Genomic DNA, 21,051 nt, shown 5'->3' on the forward strand with positions numbered 1-21,051 from the left:
AAACACCTTTACTTTGAACTGACTTCTTTGTTACTTTTAGCATAATATTGGCTTTAATCTTTGTCTCACTTAATGGTTTAGCATTCTAGTTAGCTGATCTAGTTGACTAGGCGCAGGTTACTCATGAGCTTACCATGTCGTCTTTTTTTTTTTTCTTTTTTTTTTTTTTTTTAATAGAAAAAGCGTATTTGTTTTCCTGAGTTTAATAGAGAACTTTTATTTTTCTAAAGGTTCTTGTTTAACCCATCTGCTGGATTGGATGAGCACCTTATGCAGTTTAAGTTCCTTGGCATCCTAATGGGTGTAGCTATCCGCACGAAAAAGCCACTTGATCTGCACCTGGCCCCCCTGGTATGGAAACAGCTGTGCTGTATCCCGCTAACTCTGGAGGACCTTGAAGAGGTTGATCTGCTATATGTGCAGACTCTAAATAGCATTCTTCACATTGAAGACAGTGGCATCACCGAGGAGACCTTCCATGAGGTACCCAAGTCCTTCTAATGAGAATTTACTCATGAATATTCAACTTTCATAGACTGGATTGTATAAGCATTCTCTAACCACTGCCCCACTAACTAATGCTTTAGGTCAGGATGGCTCTGTTATGATTGTTATGATATACCCAAATTCACAGTATTGGATATTTTGCTTATGTGCGTCAAAGAAATGGGAAACGTGTGCTGTACAAAATCTTAAAGGGAACCTGTCAGGTCAAAAAAGCATTCTGACCTACAAGCAGGAGCCTGCGTGAGCTGCTAACCCCTTCCTACCCATCCCTGTGTCATATTGTGTAATATGAAACTAATAAAATAATGTTTTATTGTATGTCCTATGTAAATGACAGGGTCTCTAGCCCCATGGGCGTCTCATCGCCCTGTGGGCGTCTACATGCTTTCCATGGTAGCACGCCCCTGTGGCCGTGATACCATGGATTTACATCAGCGACGTCAGTTCTGCAGCTTCAGAATCTCACGTGCGTGCTTACCATTCTCGCCGCCTTCTCATCCTGGCACTTGCTTCTCTGCTTCTGATGCGCACTGCGCATGACCAGAACTGCAGGCGTCTTCTGAGCATGCGTCAGAAGCCGACATGCAAACACCAGGATGAGCCGGCGAGAATGGTAAGCGCGCACACACGAGATTCTGAAGTAGCGACGGTCACGTCGCTAATGTAAATCCATGCTATCACGCCCACAGGGGCGTGATATCATGGAAAGCATGTAGACGCCCACAGGGCGATGAGAGGCCCATGGGGGCTAGACACCCGGTCATTTACATAGGACATATGAAAGTAATAAAACATTATTTTATTACTTTCACATCACACAATATAACAACACAGGGATGGGTAGGAAGGGGTTAGCAGCTCACACAGGCTCCTGCTTGTAGGTCAGAACGCTTTGTTGACCTGACAGGTTCCCCTTAAGGCTACTAACTTCTAATTGTGGAGAATAACAACTGTAATTTTTGCTCTAACTGCAGTACTGTTTACACGTTGGCTATCATTTCTCAGAGAAACATAAGAAGTGACCATAGATTAAATTACCGAGCGTTTCTTAGGCATGTCATTAGCAACTTTTATTATTTCCCTCAGTAATACAGGGTCGGAGATTTCACTCTCATCTTATCAGCTTGAGCTCAAATTCTGGTGAGATTCTCTTCTGTGGGAGATGGCAACTGGGAGGGGAGATGGCAAAGGGGAGGGGAGGTGAGGGGCTGGTTCTCTACATCTGAATGGTACGGTGCAGAGATTATGGTGGACTTATCAATTTGTCTGTTGTGGCATTGCTATATCATAGACTATAATGGAAGAATCCATTTGCTTTTAAAAAAAAATAAAAAATGAATCACCAAATGTTCAGAACAAACATGGTGAATATATCGGTGTATCCAAATAAGCTGCAAATTGGACACTATTTCTTCACCTCAAGGAGCTACATTGAGAAAACTCACCCAGATTTACTTCTACAGCTGCTTCTTCTAGTCTCTTCCTTCCTTCTCCTCCTGAGGATTCAATATATACATGACTACACATTTTACACATTTATCACTACATCTAGTATAAAGATGACAGCACAGATCTATCTTCTCATGTATTTACAAGCTGCACAGTCTCTCCCCCCCCCCCCCCTCTTTATAGTGGTAGCTCCCAGTTAGAAGGAAGTCAGGCAAGGAAGAGCCCAAAAACAGTTTCCTTCAATTAAAATGATCTAAATTACAATCTAATCTATTGCTGATTACTGATAAAATATTTTAAGTTTCCTGAATCATTAATATTTGAGATTTTTTTTAGATTTTGGTCTCCTTTTACTTCCTGGAAATCTTCATGAAGTGATAGGTGACTTTTAAGTATACAAAAGCCATGCTATGCTAGAATAATTGGAGTGTGTGACTCAGTGTTCATTATTATTCTTTAACTTTAGTACCGGTAACAACAAAACAGTGGAGATGGGGTAAACAAGGATTGGTACATCTACTGTTTAACAGGAGTTGGGACTGTTGGCTTGTAACCCACTTGTGTTCTGTTCTTTGGGAATATTCTTCTCTTTATAAATGTTCTTTATATTCTCATTTTCTTTCTTCATTGTAGATGATACCCCTTGATTCCTTTGTGGGTCAAAGTGCTGATGGAAAAATGGTGCCCATTATCCCTGGAGGGAACAGCATACCCCTAACCTTTTCTAATCGCAAGGAATATGTAGAAAGAGCAATCGATTACAGACTACATGAAATGGACCGGCAGGTGAGTCACTGAAAATGTCACGTGAGCAAGAGATTCACATGTAATGACAACCTTAAACTATCTGCTGGCACCCCTCATCAGATCAAAATGCCAACACATTACATCACAAATATGCATTCCTCTATGTAACCTCCTAGAGAAATACATCCAAGCACATTTATCCTGTATTCATTTTACTTAAACAAAAATTTTGGATGGCTTAACCTTAATTTTCTGGACCATAAGACACACCTAGGTTTTAGAAGAGGAAAAAAAAAATTGACGCAAAAAATGTGGTCATGATGTGCGGTTATTGTGGGGGGAACTTGGGCCAATCCTGGTGTATATGCCTCCCATCACTCCACAAGCATTAAAAAAATAAGCGATTTATACTCGCCATCCATCCACTCTCCCAATGCGCACTGTCCTCTTCTGAGGTCAGTAAGTGACTTCAGCGTGTAAGCAGGACAGTGTGTAACGTCAATGACATGCTCACCCAGTTACACGTAGATTTGAGCTGCCAGAATATTCCCTGCTCCCCAGTCCCATAATCCTGGTGAATATTCATTCTCTTAAATAGTGGACACACCTGATCACCCAGCTGGGTGATCACGTGTGCCCGCTATTAATGAGAATGAATATTCACTTCACCCCACGTTTATAATCCTTCCCACCTCTCGGCGTCGGCTTCATTGCTGAGGAAGGTGGGATTATGGGCATGGGAAGCAGTGAATATTCATTTTCTTTCTTAGCGGGCACACTCTTAAGGGTACTTTACACACTGCGACATCGCTAGCGATCTCATTACTGATGTGAAATTCTTGATCGCAAGTGTGATCTTTCGAAATCGCACATAGGTCATTTTATGCATGTGCGATCTCGAAAGATCGCACTTGCGATCTTGAATTTCACATCGCTAATGAGATCGCTAGCGATGTCACAGCGTGTAAAGTACCCTTTAGCCCCAGTGCAGGCTCTCCTGTCTCCTGTGACCCTGCTCCTGATTCTCTGCTGCCCCGTCCACCTTCCCTTCCCCCACCCTTCCCAATCACAGCCAGGTACATCTGGACTATAAGATGCACACCCACTTTCCTCCAAAATTTTTGTCAAAAAAGTTCATCTTATAGTCTGAAAAATATGGTTATTGTGGTGACTGCCGTGAATATCATTCTACATGAGTGACTTTGTTGCCTCTTACATATAGGTACAGCGCACCACTTTTAAAGTTGCCGATAGTAACTGACAAGTGATAGTAGCGCATGCTTCTCTTTCTCTGGATTACGAGGTAGAAATGTATATCTCATGGTAAACTTAATACACCTTTATTTTAATGGCAGGTAGCCGCAGTGCGAGAGGGAATGTCATGGATTGTGCCAGTTCCCCTCCTGTCACTTCTCACTGCCAAGCAGCTAGAACAGATGGTGTGTGGAATGCCAGAGATTTCTGTGGACGTTCTGAAGAAAGTGGTGCGATACCGGGAGGTTGATGAACAGCACCAGCTCGTGCAGTGGTTCTGGCAGACGCTGGATGAATTTTCTAATGAGGAGCGAGTCTTGTTTATGAGGTTTGTTTCTGGCCGATCCCGACTTCCAGCTAATACCGCGGATATTTCACAGCGCTTCCAGATCATGAAGGTTGATAGGGTAAGTATACCTTTTAGTTATTTTATCTATTTATGTAGATAACTACTTTGTTTGACCTAAATATTTGGCACATACTTCTAGCTCTAGTTTTACTATAGTAACACACATTCACTGCTCTTCATCTACAGCCTCACGACAGTCTGCCTACCTCACAGACATGCTTCTTTCAACTTCGACTCCCTCCATACTCGAGTCAGCCAGTGATGGCCGAACGACTGCGCTATGCAATCAACAATTGCCGATCTATTGACATGGACAATTATATGCTATCCCGTAATGTGGATAATACAGAAGGATCAGACACAGATTACTAAATTCCACCTTCAGTCTCCGCTCTCCACAAGTGAAGAGGCATTTTACACCTGCATTTTTGTTTTCTTTTAATAACAGAGAAGACTTTGTTTTAATTTAATTTCTCTCTGTGTCATTGTAAACTAAGGTAAAGTGAACTGGCCCTTCCCTCACTTGCTGAATATAGGATGCATGGAGAGCAGATTTTCTATTGAGGGACAGGGTAATTGGTCAAGGGACTTGGCAAGGTGTCCAGACGCCCCTGGCCAGTGCTGTACTTGAATATTGTACATTGGTGCACTTATTGTTCACCCCTAAGAACTGTTTTACATGATTATTCCTATTTATTTTGTTTTAATTTGGAAGTTGCCTGTGCAGGATTAGCTATGAAGGAAAAAAAAAAAAATAAACCCAACAGAAGAATTGTGTGGTTATCCTATGTGTTTTCCTTGTGAATATTTTGTAAGAATGTTTACACAATAATGATTATATATTGGGGAAAAGGCATCCAGAACAAAACCAAACATAAGTTGCATACCCTTAAAAAAATATTACAAGTATATTGGTGGAGATTGGTCCTTTCACAAAAGTGTTTCATTATAGTGTTGTAGAGCTGGGTGCATGGCGAGGGTACGGCTCCCTAGTACATGGGTGCACGCGAAATGTATGTACAGATATTCTACCCCTGGAGCAATGGTTCTGCAAACATATATCTTCATTCATAAAGCATCTCATTCAGCCTGACACTTTATTTGGAGGCATGCTGAGCATTTTTTATTTGAATCCAAGACTTCTGTTAAGATGACCGTTCTGTAGTGCCAAGTGCAACACATTCTTTAAAGGGGTTGTCCACTACTTTTATTATTCTCTTCACTAGTAAGTAATCTGCATTACCTGGTAGTAGTCACTCAACAGTCCTCTGTTTACAACTTCCCCGCCGCCAGGAGTGATAACAGCTGTTCATGGAGGTGCCAAGTGCTGGACCACACCACCATACTAAAGCCCTATACTATGGATTGGGAATGGATGTAAAAATACTGGACCTTTTATGGTATATTTACACAATAGCTGTCATTGTGATTTAAGAAGGAAAACAATTTGACAGATATGTACATCCATGTAGGGTATAAATAAACTAATATTGGGAGGAGCTAAATGAGTCCTACTAAAGCATTCGCAGTGATAAGTGTATAGTAGCTAAGTGTTTGGGTCTGAAAAATTAATGTGGAATTTGATAGGCAACTGCTTCACCTATTAGTTTTGAAAAATGGTTCTGTATTGCCTGCCTAAAAATTAAAAATAAATATACAGTATATCTAAAATTACCAGAATAACCGCTATAGAATATAGAGCTGCCACCAGAAGTGTTGATACAATGTTAGGTAGTACACAGTTTAAAACAAAACAAAAACAGGCATAGATGTACATGAATTCTGTTATCACCCAAACTAAACCAGTATCTACATAGTATGAGGTTTATTCCGTAATGGAAACAAATCAACACAAAATAGTAATTATATGTATTGAACCCAAGAGCTATCAGTAATAAAAAAAAAAAAAAAGTCAGACAGAAGCCTAAATCACAACTGTACTTTGTTCAGGTTCAGTAGAAAGTCATCAGCTCTAGATCTTCCACCATATTTTACAATTTAAGGCTAGACTTCATGAATATTTTATATGGCAAGTTTTGGGTTCCAGTTCTACTGCTTCTTTTGGATTGAAAATAAAGAAAAGGGATTCTAGGTTTTTGTTTGTTTTGTTTTTTTGTTTGCAAAAAATAAAATAGACTCCCTGGAGCTCACACACAAGCTATAAGGTAGCTATGAATGTGATTCATTGTAAGCATTGGACAATTAGATTAGTTTACGGATGCTGCCATATAGATGGCCATGTAATATCAATCCTAACTGAAAGCTCTTGGATAGAAGAGCAGGTCCACACTGCTGTCAGATTGCTTATGTCAGTATAATTATTCTTGGTGTTCGCTGTAGAGAAACAATCTCATCAGGCCTTCTGTCACCGATCATATCTGCACTCCTATCTGCCTGCAGGATGATAGCTGGGCACCCCTGCCGCACCTGGGAGAGACCCTTCTGTGTTATGTTTCGGCAAAAGTTTACATGGAGGGTATGAAGTCTTTTGGAAAGAAGGGGAACCACTGTTAATATCTTGTCAGTCACTCCAGAACAGTTTTCCAGTTTTAAACTTTGAAGGTGAGGACAGTTTTTTAAGACTTGGATGAGATTTTCATCACCGATGTGGGCACAACCAGAGAGACTCAGCGTTCGCAGGTTTGGGCAGCTAAGAATGGAAGACAATGAGAAAGACAATTTTAGAACCTTCATGTAACACTGGACCACTAGTTTTTATTTCTGCGTCACAGCTTTGCATATTTTGACTAAATGATCTTGACTTGAGTGCGGTGTTATTGATGTCTAGCAGATTCTCCACTTATAAACTCACTAATGCTGCAAACATTAAGCTCCCTCTAGTGACAGATGTAACCTCCAGCATGTCATCTTTTCAAAGGTTATTCACAAAATCTAAAGTGTTGGATTACTGGGGGTTCAACCACTTTGACTCCCAACGATCGCCAGTACTGATTCTCTACTGGACTGCAGGGAATAGCAGTGGGCTGTACTCTGCTATTTCTGGAAGTCACATAGACAATGAATGGAGCTGAGGTTGAGCATGCGCAACTTCACTCAAGATCGGGCTCTTCAGAGCTGGTTTCTTGCGATCACGGGGAGTCCCATTGGGCAGATAACACAGCAATCAGTAAGTTACAAGGCTAAGGGGTTACCTTTTTCTAGTCTGCTTTTAAATGTCTATTAAGACTTCGTTTTCTGATTCAGATCTAAGTTCTGATTGTTACAAACATACAATAAAGATGTATCTGCACTTAATTGTACACATTAAAACAACACAATGATGATGAACAAAGCTTGCTGTAAGCAGTGTGTCACACCCATAAGGCACTTAACTTAAATTACTGTATTACAGACAATTCCTTTAATACAATGTGAAGAATCATTTCCAGGTTTCCCCTTTTGAGTTCTCACTGAATTGATTACAGAACCATTTTATGGGAACTATTGTCAGAATCTGTGACGTGGCCTCATTTACTCATGTGTATTTAGGGCCCATATTCTCTACCAATAGAATACGTCTGAACTATGGAAACAATGTTATTCTATAGTGCTAGTACTCCTAACTATGTATTTAGTTGTTTTCAATACTGTTTACTGTATTATAAATCAGAAAATACTAATTATTATAAAATTGATGTGGATGAAAATCATTCAGCTAACATCTACAACTCTGACAAATACAGAACTAAATTGAGAATTTCTACACAAGTATATGACTAATGTCAAGAAAATTGTCCGCTGCTTATCACATTGATTGGGGTGCGGCGTCCCCCACTAATCAGCTATTTGCTGCATCAGTTGTCAGCCTGATATGTATAGTGAACGGCGCTGACTTAGCCAGACTCCATAAACTGCATAGTGGCCTTTTGTGGTGACTGCACCTTAGAGTCCATTCAATTTCATGGGAGCTGAGCTGCAGTACTTGAATTACCACTACCGCATTGAGTCATGCTGTCCCAGCTCCATTCACTGTTTGGCACTATGGTTGCGAGCTGATGTAAACTACTGATTGTTGCGGGTGCTGGTTGTTTAACCCTCACCAATCTAATATTGGCCTGTCCTAAGGATAGGCCATCAATATGTACAGTACTGGCCAAAAGTATTGGCACCCCTGCAATTCTGTCAGATAATACTCAGTTTCTTCTTGAAAATGATTGCAATCACAAATTCTTTGGTATTATCTTCTTTTATTTTGCTTGCAATGAAAAATGACAAAAGAGAATGAAACAAAAATCAAATCATTGATCATCTCACACAAAACTCCAAGAATGGGCCAGACAAAAGTATTGGCACCCTTAGCCTAATACGTGGTTGCACAACCTTTAGCCAAAATAACTGCGAACAACCACTTCCGGTAACCATCAATGAGTTTCTTACAGTGCTCTGCTGGAATTTTAGACCATTCTTCTTTGGCAAACTGCTCCAGGTCCCTGAGATTTGAAGGTGCCTTCTCCAAACTGCCATTTTGAGATCTCTCCACAGGTGTTAAATGGGATTCAGGTCTGGACTCATTGCTGGCCACTTTAGTAGTCTCCAGTGCTTTCTATCAAACCATTTTCTAGTGCTTTTTGAAGTATGTTTTGGGTCATTGTCCTGCTGGAAGACCCATGACCTCTGAGGAAGACCCAGCTTTCTCACACTGGGCCCTACATTATGCTGCAAAATTTGTAAGTAGTCTTCAGACTTCATAATGCCATGCACACGGTGAATCAGTCCAGTGCCAGAGGCAGCAAAGCAACCCCACAACATCAGGTAACCTCCGCTATGTTTGACTGTAGGGACCGTGTTCTTTTCTTTGAATGCCTCTTCTTTTTTTTTTTTTTTCCCTGTAATCTCTATGTTGATGGCTTTTCCCAAAAAGCTCTACTTTTGTCACATCTGACCAGAGAACATTCTTCCAAAACATTTTAGGCTTTCTCAGGTAAGTTTTGGCAAACTCCAGCCTGGCTTTTTTATATCTCGGGGTAAGAAGTGGGGTCTTCCTGGGTATCCTACCATACAGTCCCTTATCATTCAGACGCTGACGGATAGTACGGGTTGACACTGTTGTACCTTCGGACTGCAGGGCAGCTTGAACTTGTTTGGATGTTAGTCGAGGTTCTTTATCCACCATCCGCACAATCTTGCGTTGAAATCTCTCTTCAATTTTTCTTTTCCTTCCACATCTAGGGAGGTTAACCACAGTGCCATGGGCTTTAAACTTCTTGATGACACTGCGCACCGTAGACACAGGAACGTTCAGGTCTTTGGAGATGGACTTGTAGCCTTGAGATTGCTCATGCTTCCTCACAATTTGGATTCTCAAGTCCTCAGACACTTCTTTAGTCTTCTTTCTTTTCTCCATGCTCAATGTGGTACAAGGACACAGGACAGAGGTTGAGCCAACTTTAATCCATGTCAACTGGCTGCAAGTGTAATTTAGTCATTGCCAACACCTGTTAGGTGCCACAGGTAAGTTACAGGTGCTGTTAATTACACAAATTAGAGAAGCATCACATGATTTTTCAAACAGTGCCAATACTTTTGTCCACCCCCTTTTTATGTTTGATATGGAATTATATCCAATTTGGTTTTATGACAAATGTTTTGGTTTTTTTTCATTGAAGACAAATTAAATGAAGATAATACCAAAGAATTTGTGATTGCAATTATTTTCAAGAAGAAACTGAGTATTATCTGACAGAATTGCAGGGGTGCCAATACTTTTGGCCAGCACTGTACCTCTATTATTACCCATTTAAGTTCTGACATTTTTATGTGGGGTTTTTTTGTTTGACACTACATCTGAAATTATTGTTTAACCTCCAGTGACAGCTATTCAGAGACACTAAGTGGCTCTCCCTGTTGTGCCTGCACACATTATGCAGTAATTCAGGCCTATGCGTAGTGTTCCTTGTTTCACAGATGACACATCTGAGTACCCGTGATGCTCAGCCGAGCACCAAGTGTAAACAAGAACCCTGATGCTAAAGCAGTGGCGAACAAGTTCATCCAACATTAGTCAGGATATATCGGATTTATTTTTCATGTATAAGGTGTCTCTCAAATCCCAAATATTACCTTTTACAAACCTTTTGGAGAAAGTCACTGACTGTGTTCAGATGAGGGCTGCACATGGATTTTTGGAGAGCAGTTTTCGCCCAGTATTCAATGTTGCAGATTTTCACCCTACTTGAATACCAGCAAATTGACAGTGATTTCAATGCAGGTCCCAAGATGTAGTTCTTTTTTGTGAGCTCTGATGGAGAGCTAAAATTTAATAAGGGCCACAGAGAATGTTCCTGGAAAACTTCCTGCAGCTTGTGGCATGTTTGTGACAAGTATTTTCTACTGTCTTTATCCAGGAACGAGCATAAATGCAGAAGGCACTCACGATTTAACTCTGTGATATTCATAGTGACAACTCCAGGCATTCTAGAGAAATCACAAATTCTTCAATCCAGAAGTCTTTCAGACCAGATAATGGAGGTAAAGAGGCGATCACTGTAGAAAGGTTACATGTTAGACCTAGATCCTTGCAGTGCAGTTTATATGGCATGTCTTAAACAAAATGGTAAGAACAACACCCTTCCTAGTATCTTTAGTGCAATGTGCCCAAGAGCCGACCACCCAGCTCCTCCAATCATCAGAAATATAACAATTTGCAGGGGAATCGCACTTCATGTAGTACAGAGTGTGCTTCAAAACATTATTTGTCCCCCATACAGCTGGACTACTGTTAGTTCTTGGGGTAAAGGTGGGAGCTTGGTGAGAAACAGCCTGGTTCATGATCCTGTTCCTCATTGTATGTGACAACATATGTCTAATGAAGGGCATACTATCTGAAACACTGTACCACCTGTAGCTGTTAAACAAGGGTCATATACCAGCCTGTTTAGACAGACCAACTGGAGCATCCTGTGCAGATACTGTCATTGCGTTTGGCAGCACATGCCCTGATTACAAAGGACAATGTGCTGCCAAGAAAGATTTTTAAGTAAGCGTTAAAAGGAACATTTACCTGGTAATTGGTAGTCAGTTAACTCTGGTCACTTAGTCCTTAGCAGTCTCATCCATGATAATCGGTTACAGTAAATGCACCCTAAGAAACACAGAATCTGCTATGAAAAGAACAATATAAGCAAAAAAAAAAATTGTGACTGGTTTTAGTTAAACAAAAAACATTTCTACAAAATAACACCTAGAAATTGATGCAATTTTAAAAATTAGCAACATGCCTCCAAAAGGGTTTGTTTTTTCTTAAGAATCCCTTCTGATCTGAAAGATTAATAAGTAAGACATGGCCTATGTAGTATCACTGTTGTGCCTTACTCACACAACTGGACTTAGGACTCGTTAAAAATTAGACCGAAAAAGAACATTCAGATTTGCTATACTATGTCTTTTAAGTGCCTCTAATTTCACATGAATGTGGAACACATCCTACGGAGTTATATTATGGCGGTATTCTCCAATAAAAGCATTGCTTCCAGAGAAAAATATGGAGGTATCCTTAGAAACTGAAAAATAAACCATACATGCAGCTTCCATGTGGATTTTAATATAGTTTGAATAAAATGAGAAGCGTTCCCTAGACACTGCACCGCTTTTAAGTTTCAGTGCTTTTGTGCACAAAAGGAACGCTACTAATAAGTGGCAAGCTTTTGTTTGGTTTCTCCATAGAAACTATTACACAGCATACTCTTGATACTGCATTGTGTACTTGGCCTTAAAGGGAATCTGTCAGCAGATTTTTGATTTGTAAATTGAGATCATCGTATTGTAGGTGCAGTGAGCCTGATTCCACAGATCCATCATTTACTATGTTGTGTGTTGCCGTTTCAATACTATCAGTGTTTTGTCAGGAAATTATCACTACAGGACTAGGTATTTCACACCCACACCACTGATTGGCAACTCTATGTATACAATGTATAGTGACCAAAAGCTGCTCATCAGTAGCAGTGTGGGCAAATTTATAAAGGGCTCAACATCAGAGTGGATGGATTTGAGGAATGTTATATCATGCCAGCCCTGGGAAATAAAATGCCACATCGGGGATGCCAGAAGGTAAGAAATTAATGGGCCTCTCATCTAGCTGCCAGATACCACTGACCTGGATCGGAATACTGTGAATCCACGCCTCTCTAATCAACATATGAATAAGGATGGGTGAGCACTCAAATGCTCGTTACTCAAGTCAAGCTGGTCAGACACTCGGACAGGTTCGGCTCGAGTAAAAGGGATAATGAAAAGTCAATGATTTGGCAGTTCGGCATAAGAGAAAATCATTTTTGCTATACAAAGCAGTGCTGATGCACTGCTCTGTATAGTACAGTGGGATTAGATCATTGCCGTTTCATGTCCCCTAAGGGGACTAGTAAATACAATAAAAACTGGGGAAGAATAAGAAAATAAAAACAACACAAGTTCAAATCACCCTCCTTTTGCCTCATTGAAAATAAAACATTAAAAAATACACATATTTGGTATCCCTGTATTAAATGTATGATTTATCAAAATATGAAATTATTACAATCGGTAAATACCGTAGAGAAAAAAAAATGCCAGAATTAAAGTTTTTTGGGCCGACGCAATATTGCAATAAAATGCAATGAGATGATCAAAACATTGTATCTACCCCAAAAGTGAATCAGTAAAAACACCAGCTCAGGGTGCAAAAAAATAAGCCATGACAAAGTTCCAGATCCTGAAAAATTAAATTGTTACGGGTCTCGTAGAATGGCGACAAAAGCAAAAACAAAATTATTTATTTATATATTTAAAAAAAAAAAATAAACATGTTTGGTATCTACCTATTACAAGGTCCGTTTTACCATATAGTGAACATGGTAAAAAAATTTTAAAAAATGTAAAATTGCACTTTTTTTTTTTTTTTTGCAATTTCACTAGACTTGGAATTTTTTTTCCCATTTTTTTTTTTTTTTGTTTTTTACTACACTATATGGTAAAATGAATGGTGTCATTCGAAAATAAAACTTGTCCACCAGAAAACAAGCCCTCATACGGTTATGTTAACAGAAAAATAAAAAAGTTATGGTTCTTGAAAATGGAGAGATAAAAACTAAAAAAAAGAAGGGAAAATGGCTATGGCTTGAAGGAGATAAACTCTGTTGAAAACCAGAGGATTTTTCATTTTATTAATTACTGCTCATTGCTTAGGTTCCCGGCTACCACTGCAGTTTATCGGTGGGGGTCCAGTTTCTTAAGCACAGCACAAATCTATTTTCTTCAATAGAGTGTGAACGAATTTCAGTATCACTTCACTCCTCTAATGCTGCGGTGTAGTCTCGGGGATCAATGTTGAGATTAAACCTTTTAAAAAAAAAAAAAAAAGTGGGGGATTCTGCCTGGAAAGAATTTTGTTTTTGTTTTTTTGCAATTCCACTGAACTCGGATTTTTTTGTACACTATATGGTAAAATTATTGGGTTCTTTCAAAAGTATAACTCAACTCGCAAAAAACAGTCCCTACAGCTCTGCTGACGGAAAACAAAAAAGTATGTCTCTTGGAAGAAGGGGGAGGAAAAAATGGAAAATCGCTGGATGGTAAATTACTTAATATGGAGATGCCTCATTTTCAAGGGACCAAAAGTATGGTAAATGGACAATTATAGCAAAGGCTCTTTAATCTCTAAATGATGGGGCAAATTTTGAACTTAATTACCCAAATTTTTCACATTTTCAAGATGTAATATGAAAAACTGGATCCCAAACGTTGTTACGCACTTTCTTCTGAAAGCAGCGATACCCCACGTAGTCAAAAATTCTGTTTGGACAAAACAACAGGCCTCAGAAGGGAAGGAACAATATTTAATTTTGGAACACAAGTTTGTCTGAAAGAGATTGTAGGCATCATGTTGCATTTACAAGGCCCCTGAGATATCAAAAAAGCAAACACACCCATATGTGACCCCCAAATAGCAAACTAAACCCCCTAATGAATTCATTTATTGGTGTGGTATTTTAACTCACAAACTACACAATCTTATAAGATAGTGCTGTAAAAAATGAAAAATGTATGGTTTTTCTCTAAAATTTTACTTTAGACTCACAGTTTTAATTCACACAAGCGGTAATGGGAAAATAGGAAAGTTAATGTAGTTTTTACTGAGCGTGGTAGTACCACCCCATATATAGTTGCACACTACTATTTGAGCACAAGGAGGGGATCGGATGGGAAAGAATGCAAGTTGGTATTTAGGATGCAGATTCCGTTTGAACAGATTGTTTGGTCCTATAGCTGATCCCCTGTGGTGCCAGATCAGCAGAAACCCCACAAGTGACCCCATTGTAGAAATTGCACCTCAATGCAATGCATTAATCTACTGCTACAGTGACTATTTTGCAACATCCACACCATGATTTTTTTTTACTTCTGAATAATTGCAAATATGCCAGTTTTCATCCATACATTGTGCCCACCTTGTGCTTCTGGGGATGTGCACCTGTAAATTGTTAATTGAGCTCTCCCCATTACAATAATGCCCCACGTGGTTGCTTACAGTGGTTTAGGCACAGGCTTACAGTGGTTTAGGCACAGTTCAGAAGGAGGGGGGTGGATTTGGGAGTGCAAATTATACTTGATTTTATTTGAGGGGTTGTGAGCCATGTTTTCCAGAGTCTTTGTTCTACCAGTAACGTGGGAGTGGGAGCCCCCTATATTTCCAGTGACAGTTGACGGACGTGAGTGGGGGCTGGTTTTGTCTTTTGCAGTTTTTAATGTTCTGTATAGTCTGCCACTAGGTGTGTTTAGCACAGTGGAACACTTTATAAGTTACCATTTTAGTACACAATTGATAGGTGTGTACATCATCTGCTGCTGCTTTTTCTCCTACTCCATCTTTTTTTCAATTAGAAGGGCTGGTGTTGTTTATTAATTTTCAATTTCCTCTTTAATACATCATCAAACAAGCAGGTAAAAGGTCTGGGGCTGATTCCAGGTGTGGTATTTGCATTTGGAAGCAGTTGCTGTGAACTCACAACATATGGTCAAAACAGCTCTCAATAAAAAGACAATCATTAAAAAAAATCATTAGACTGAATAACAAGAAGAAATCCATCAGAGAGATAACAGAAATGTTAGAAGTGGCCAAATAAACAGTTTTGTACATTCTACAACAACCAAAAAACAAAAAAAAGGAGAGAAATTTGGAACTCAAAAAGTCCTGGACATTCACGGAAGACAACAGTGGTGGATGATCCCAGAATCCTTTACACGGGGAAGAAAAACCCATTCACAACATCGACTCAAGTGAAGAACACTCCAGTGGTAGGTGTTTTAGTTTACCATAAAGAGGAGACTTCATGAGAGTAAATACAGAGGGATAACCATTAATCAGCCTTTAAAATAGAAAAGGCAGATTAGAGTTTAACAAAAAAAACATCTAAAGAAGCCAGCCCAGCTCTTGAAATGCAATCTTTGGACAGATGAAACTAAGATCAACCTGTACCAGAATGATGGGAAGAAGTATGGAGAAGTAATGAACAGTGATTTCTGGATTTTGTATTGAAGAGTGATCTCCGGTTTCTGTATTGAAGCAGGGCCGGATTATAGGCGGGGCCCCCACCACCATCAGTGTGGGCGCCATTTTATTGACACCGCAGTGGTTCAGGACCGCACTGTGCCTTTAAAGAATTTCAATCCCGGCCGTCACCGTGCTGCAGACACGCCCACTGCACGCTGTGTGGGCTGCGTCTGCTGGGATGACGTCACTGCGCGCCTGCTGCTGCTTCTTCCTGCCGAAGAGGAGCTTGTGGGAGGACCGGAGCGGCTCAGTGGATCACTGTGAGTATGACGTCATCCATCATGGTGCCGGCAGGAGGCTGCAGTGAGGAGGGAGCAGGACGCCGCTGATGACTCCAGACGGGATTCCATAGTGTCAGCGGCTGATCTGCCGGTGATCAGTGTGAGTTATTGCCGGAGTGTGAACTGCTGCAGATCAGGTCGGGCTGTCAGTACAGAGTCATCGGCTCCAGCCTCATCCCTCCCCTGCAATAACTCACACTGAGCTCCAGCACAGACATCACTACACAGATCCTGCACTGATCACATCTGAGCCTGCAGCACCGATTACACTATATGGCCCATATTACATATAGAATATGTGAGGTCCTGTAGGTCCAGGTGTGATCAGTGCAGGACATTGTATATCTGTGTACATGGTATACTACATCCAGTGTACTGTGTACATGGTATACCACATCCAGTGTACAGAGCAGTGTGATATACTGTGTACATGGTATACCACATCCAGTGTACAGAGCAGTGTGATATACTGTGTACACACATCAGATGGTATATAATAATGTGTATATTCTATAACATCTGGTGTCTGTATCACATTAAACCCGGTCAAATGCCGGGGGGACCCACTCGTGGTGGCAGGAGTGGCGTACCGCTAGTAAGGGGGTCCCGGTGCCCGCGCTGCCTCCCCCGCCGAGGATCGCGCTTTCAATTGTATCGACATCGCAGCTGCCGATACAATTGAGAGCAATGATGAGATGGAGCGACGCGCTCTCTCATGATTCCCCTCGCTGTGTCTCTCGGTGCTCTGACAGCTCTGCAGCAGAGCATGGTGACGTGATCACTGCGCGCCTGCTGAGAGGTCAGAGCGAGCGACAGCAATGGACGCGCCGAGGAGACCGGAGGAGCGGGGGAACGAGGAGAAGTGAGTATGTACAATCACTGTGGCCAGACGACCATGGGGGTGCATTAAATGATATGGCGGCTGTATACTACATGAGGGTGCCTAATGCTATCTGGTTCTGCACTGTGCTATATATGGGCTGTATACTACATGAAGGTGCCTAATGCTATCTGGTTCTGCACTGTGCTATATAGGGGCTGTATACTACATGAAGGTGCCTAATGCTAGCTGGTTCTGCACTGTGCTATATAGGGGCTGTATACTACGTGAGAGTGTCTAATGCTATCTGGCTCTACACTGTGCTATATACGGGCTGTACACTATATGAGGATGCCTAATGCTATCTGGGTCTGAATTTTTCTATATACGGGCTGTATACTACGTGAGGATGCCTAATGCTGTCTGGCTCTGCACTGTGCTATATAGGGGCTGTATACTACGTGAGGATGCCTAATGCTATCTGGCTCTGCACTGTGCTATATAGGGGCTGTGTACTATGTGAAGGTACTTAATATTATTTGGTCTGCTCTGTGCTATATAGGGGCTGTGTACTATGAGGATGCCTAATGCTATCTGGCTCTGCACTGTGCTATATAGGGGCTGTGTACTACGTGAGGATGCCTAATGCCATCTGGGTCTGTAATGTGCTATATAGGGGCTGTGTACTACATGAGGGTGCCTAATGCTATCTGGGTCTGCACTGCTATATAGGGGCTGTGTACTACATGAGGGGTGCCTAATGCTATATGGGTGTGCATTGTACTATATGGGGGGCTGCTTAATGTAATATGGGGGCTGCATAGTGCCATATGGGGGCTGCATAATGCCATATGGGGGCTGCATAATACTATATGGAGGACTATGGGAGCTGCATAATACTATATGGAGGAATATGGGGGCTGCATAATACTATACCCCCAGAGTTGTATGTCCTCTCCACCCCAGAGCTGTATACCCCCAGAGCTGCATGTCACCCCTCCACCTCAGAGCTGTTTGTCCCCCCTCAGAGCCACTGCCCCCCTCTAGAGCTGTATGCCCCCCATTGCTATATACCCCTTTCCACAGTAATATGTATGCCCCCCAGTAATGTGTATGTCCCCAGCCTCTCCTGGGATGTGTATATACATCACTGTTAGTGTGCTCTATGTGCGGCCATGTCTTTTAGTGACGGCCACCAATCAGCGTGGCACAGACAAATGCCCAGGAGGAGCTGGATGGAGACAAGCGGAGAGGTGAATGAGGCTGTTGCCGGCTTCCCAATATTAAAAATATATATAAAAATGTGTGTGTGTGTGTGTGATGTATGATGTGTATCTATGTATGTCAGTGTATATGACTGTGTCTAGATTTATGTCTAAATGTGTTTTTGTGAATTTGTCTTTAAATATATATGTGTACGTATGCCTGTATGTGTATGTATCTGTGCATGTCTATGTGTGGATGGGGCCCACTGAGACTCTTTCGCCAGGACCTACAAAAACCTGGAGCCGGCCCTGCGTGTACCAGTCATGTATTCTCCTGTACACTGTACAGGGGCGTACCTTTGGGGGGGGGGGGGGGCATGTGGCATATTTGCCCCTGCACAGCAATCAGGGGGGCACCATTGGAAAGTGTGAGGCAGCAGTATGGTGGGAGAAAATTGTAAGTGGATAGTATTGGGAAAGAAAAGTGTGAGGGGCATAGTATAGAGACTGGGTAGTGGGGCTGGGATAAGCAGTACAGAGGAGGGGCAGTATGGTGGCCAGTGTGAGGGTACAGTATGAAGGGTACAGTATGCTGAGGAGGGGGAATGTGAGACTGAGGTGCAGTGTAGAGAAAGAGCAGCATGGTGGCCAGTGTGAGGGCACAGTATGCTGAGGAGGGGGAATGTGAGATGGAGGTACAGTATAGTGACTGGATAGTGAAGGAGGTAGGCAGTATAGAGAAGGGGCAGCATGGTGGCCAGTGTGAGGGCACAGTATGCTGAGCTGGGGGAATGTGAGACTGAGGTGCAGTATTTATATCCAAATGCTACAGTTCGTGCTCTACTGTTATGGTTAAAATGTTAACGTTATTGGGCCCCCACCAGATTTTCTGCCCAGGGGCCTCCACCAACCTTAATCTGGCCCTGTATTGAAGAGTGACCTCCAGCTCCCTCCAGGAAACACTGGCGTGGTGAGGTCTCTCACAAACCTCTGATCCTACATGGATATTGGGACAATAAAGGTCCAGTCACACTAAGCAACTTACCAGCGATCCCAACAACGATAGGGATCGCTGGTAAGTTGCTAGGAGGTTGCTGGTGAGCTGTCACACTGCGACGCTCCAGCGATCCCACCAGCAACCTGACCTGGCAGGGATCGCTGGAGCGTGGCTACACGAGTTGCTGGTGAGCTCACCAGCAACCAGTGACCAGCCCCCAGTCTCCTAGTTACAGCACACATCAGGTTAATTAACCCGATGTGTGCTGCAGCTAAATGTGCACAGAGCAGGGAGCAGCGCACACTGCTTAGCGCTGGCTCCTTGCTCTCCTAGTTACAGCACACATCGGGTTAATTGCCTGATGTGTGCTGCAGCTACATGTGCACAGAGCAGGAGCCGGCAGCACAGGCAGTGAGAGCGGAGGAGTCTGGTATCAAAGGTAAATATCGGGTAACCAAGGACAGGGCTTCTTGGTTACCCGATGTTTACATTAGTTACCAGCCTCAGCAGAAGCTGGCTCCCTGCTCACTGCACATTAGTTGTTGCTGTCTCGCTGTCACACACAGCGATCTGTGCTTCACAGCAGGACAGCAACAACTAAAAAATGGCCCAGGACATTCAGCAACAACCAACGATCTCACAGCAGGGGCCAGGTTGTTGCTGGATGTCACACACAGCAACATCGCTAGCAACGTCACAAAAGTTGTTCGTTACCAGCGATGTTGCTAGCGATGTTGCTTAGTGTGACGGGGCCTTTAAACTCTCACACCACTAATCAAAGCTAATTAAGGATTCACTTTCTAAGCTCAGTGTTTGTTTATTTAAATGTCTTTTATTATGCCATCCCTCTGCTCTGTTTGTGTATATATTTGTGTTTCTGCACATATTTTGTCATACCATGCCTGAAGGGACCTGAAATGTCTTGAAAGCTTGCTTTGTAAAATCACTATTTTATTTTAGTTAGCCATTAAAAGGTATCACAAGATTATAATTTTGTTCCTCTCACTGAGAACATTCAATAATTTTTCAACTGGCTAACACGGTACCAAAACCTTTTCACTTGTAACTATGTATCCACTGACAGCGATGGTTTAGGAATCCTATCCCTGAAGTATCATCTTACAGGAGTGAGCGTTGAATACATAGGCTATAAATACAAGTATAATTCATAATTGTGCTACATAATTTTGCTAAATAAGAAGTTAAACACAGCCCTATAGAAAACAGTTAAATGAAAAATACTGCTATAAATACCTTTGTGAGCTCCCAGGTAAATCCAGTCTTGAAGGAACTAATTGTGTCCGGTCACTGCAATCCAGATTAGTTATTGCAATTAAGAAATAATAAGATATATAATAGGAACTTTCATATGATCTTCTGCATTGAAATGTGTATGTACAGGAAAGAGAATTTTGGATCTCTGTTGTGTACTCCCGTCTGCTAAGGACATATATGGCAGGGAGCAAGGATCACAGCTGTCACCACGTTATATATAGAACTAGATACTGGCCCTTTAAATCAGCCTGATAGATGGCATTGTTGAGTTCACACATTCAGTTTTGATGCAGTTTCTGAAGTCAATGTCGGGGGTAGATTATAAAAGGAATGGAAGTATTGAAAATTCTATCAGGTTTTTTTCTTTTCTTTCAATTAATCCACCCTTTGTTTTAGGTTGACAATGCATTACTACAGCATGTGGAGAAGAATATGTTTATTGACCCGACAACCCAGTTTTTTAATCTTTAGGTTCTGTGGAGAGAATACTAAGTTGCATATAGGAAATGCTTGTTACAACACATTTTTTTAAGAAATCCTGTGATCCTACACTTTACTCCAATTAACTCCATAATTCCCAATTGGTTATAGATCTGTTTGCTTATATGGGAACTCTCTAGACATTTAATGATTTGATAGC

At 41.5% G+C, this 21,051-nt stretch overlaps 2 protein-coding genes across 9 annotated transcripts in view; one reads left to right on the forward strand and one right to left on the reverse strand.

Moving 5' to 3' along the window:
- Nucleotides 1-5,094, forward strand: part of HERC1 (HECT and RLD domain containing E3 ubiquitin protein ligase family member 1) — a 408,496-nt gene extending 403,402 nt beyond the window's left edge. For all 8 annotated transcript variants that reach the window (XM_075345504.1, XM_075345503.1, XM_075345506.1 and 5 more), the window contains 4 exons: nucleotides 231-483; nucleotides 2,590-2,742; nucleotides 4,059-4,364; nucleotides 4,493-5,094. In XM_075345504.1, the coding sequence (XP_075201619.1) occupies nucleotides 231-483; nucleotides 2,590-2,742; nucleotides 4,059-4,364; nucleotides 4,493-4,678 (898 nt within the window). In that variant the 3' untranslated portion in view covers nucleotides 4,679-5,094. The remainder of the gene's footprint in view (nucleotides 1-230; nucleotides 484-2,589; nucleotides 2,743-4,058; nucleotides 4,365-4,492) is intronic.
- Nucleotides 5,095-5,419: 325 nt separating this feature from the next.
- Nucleotides 5,420-20,584, reverse strand: FBXL22 (F-box and leucine rich repeat protein 22). The gene is made up of 4 exons (XM_075345512.1): nucleotides 20,391-20,584; nucleotides 11,307-11,387; nucleotides 10,367-10,789; nucleotides 5,420-6,956 (listed from the first exon to the last, which is right to left on the reverse strand). Exons 3-4 carry the CDS (start codon nucleotides 10,717-10,719, stop codon nucleotides 6,611-6,613), a joined length of 699 nt encoding a protein of 232 aa, XP_075201627.1. The 5' UTR covers nucleotides 10,720-10,789; nucleotides 11,307-11,387; nucleotides 20,391-20,584; the 3' UTR covers nucleotides 5,420-6,610.
- Between the last annotated feature and the right edge of the window lie 467 nt (nucleotides 20,585-21,051).

The sequence above is a fragment of the Anomaloglossus baeobatrachus genome, chromosome 4 (genome assembly GCF_048569485.1).
Source record: "Anomaloglossus baeobatrachus isolate aAnoBae1 chromosome 4, aAnoBae1.hap1, whole genome shotgun sequence".
Lineage (NCBI taxonomy): Eukaryota > Metazoa > Chordata > Amphibia > Anura > Aromobatidae > Anomaloglossus > Anomaloglossus baeobatrachus.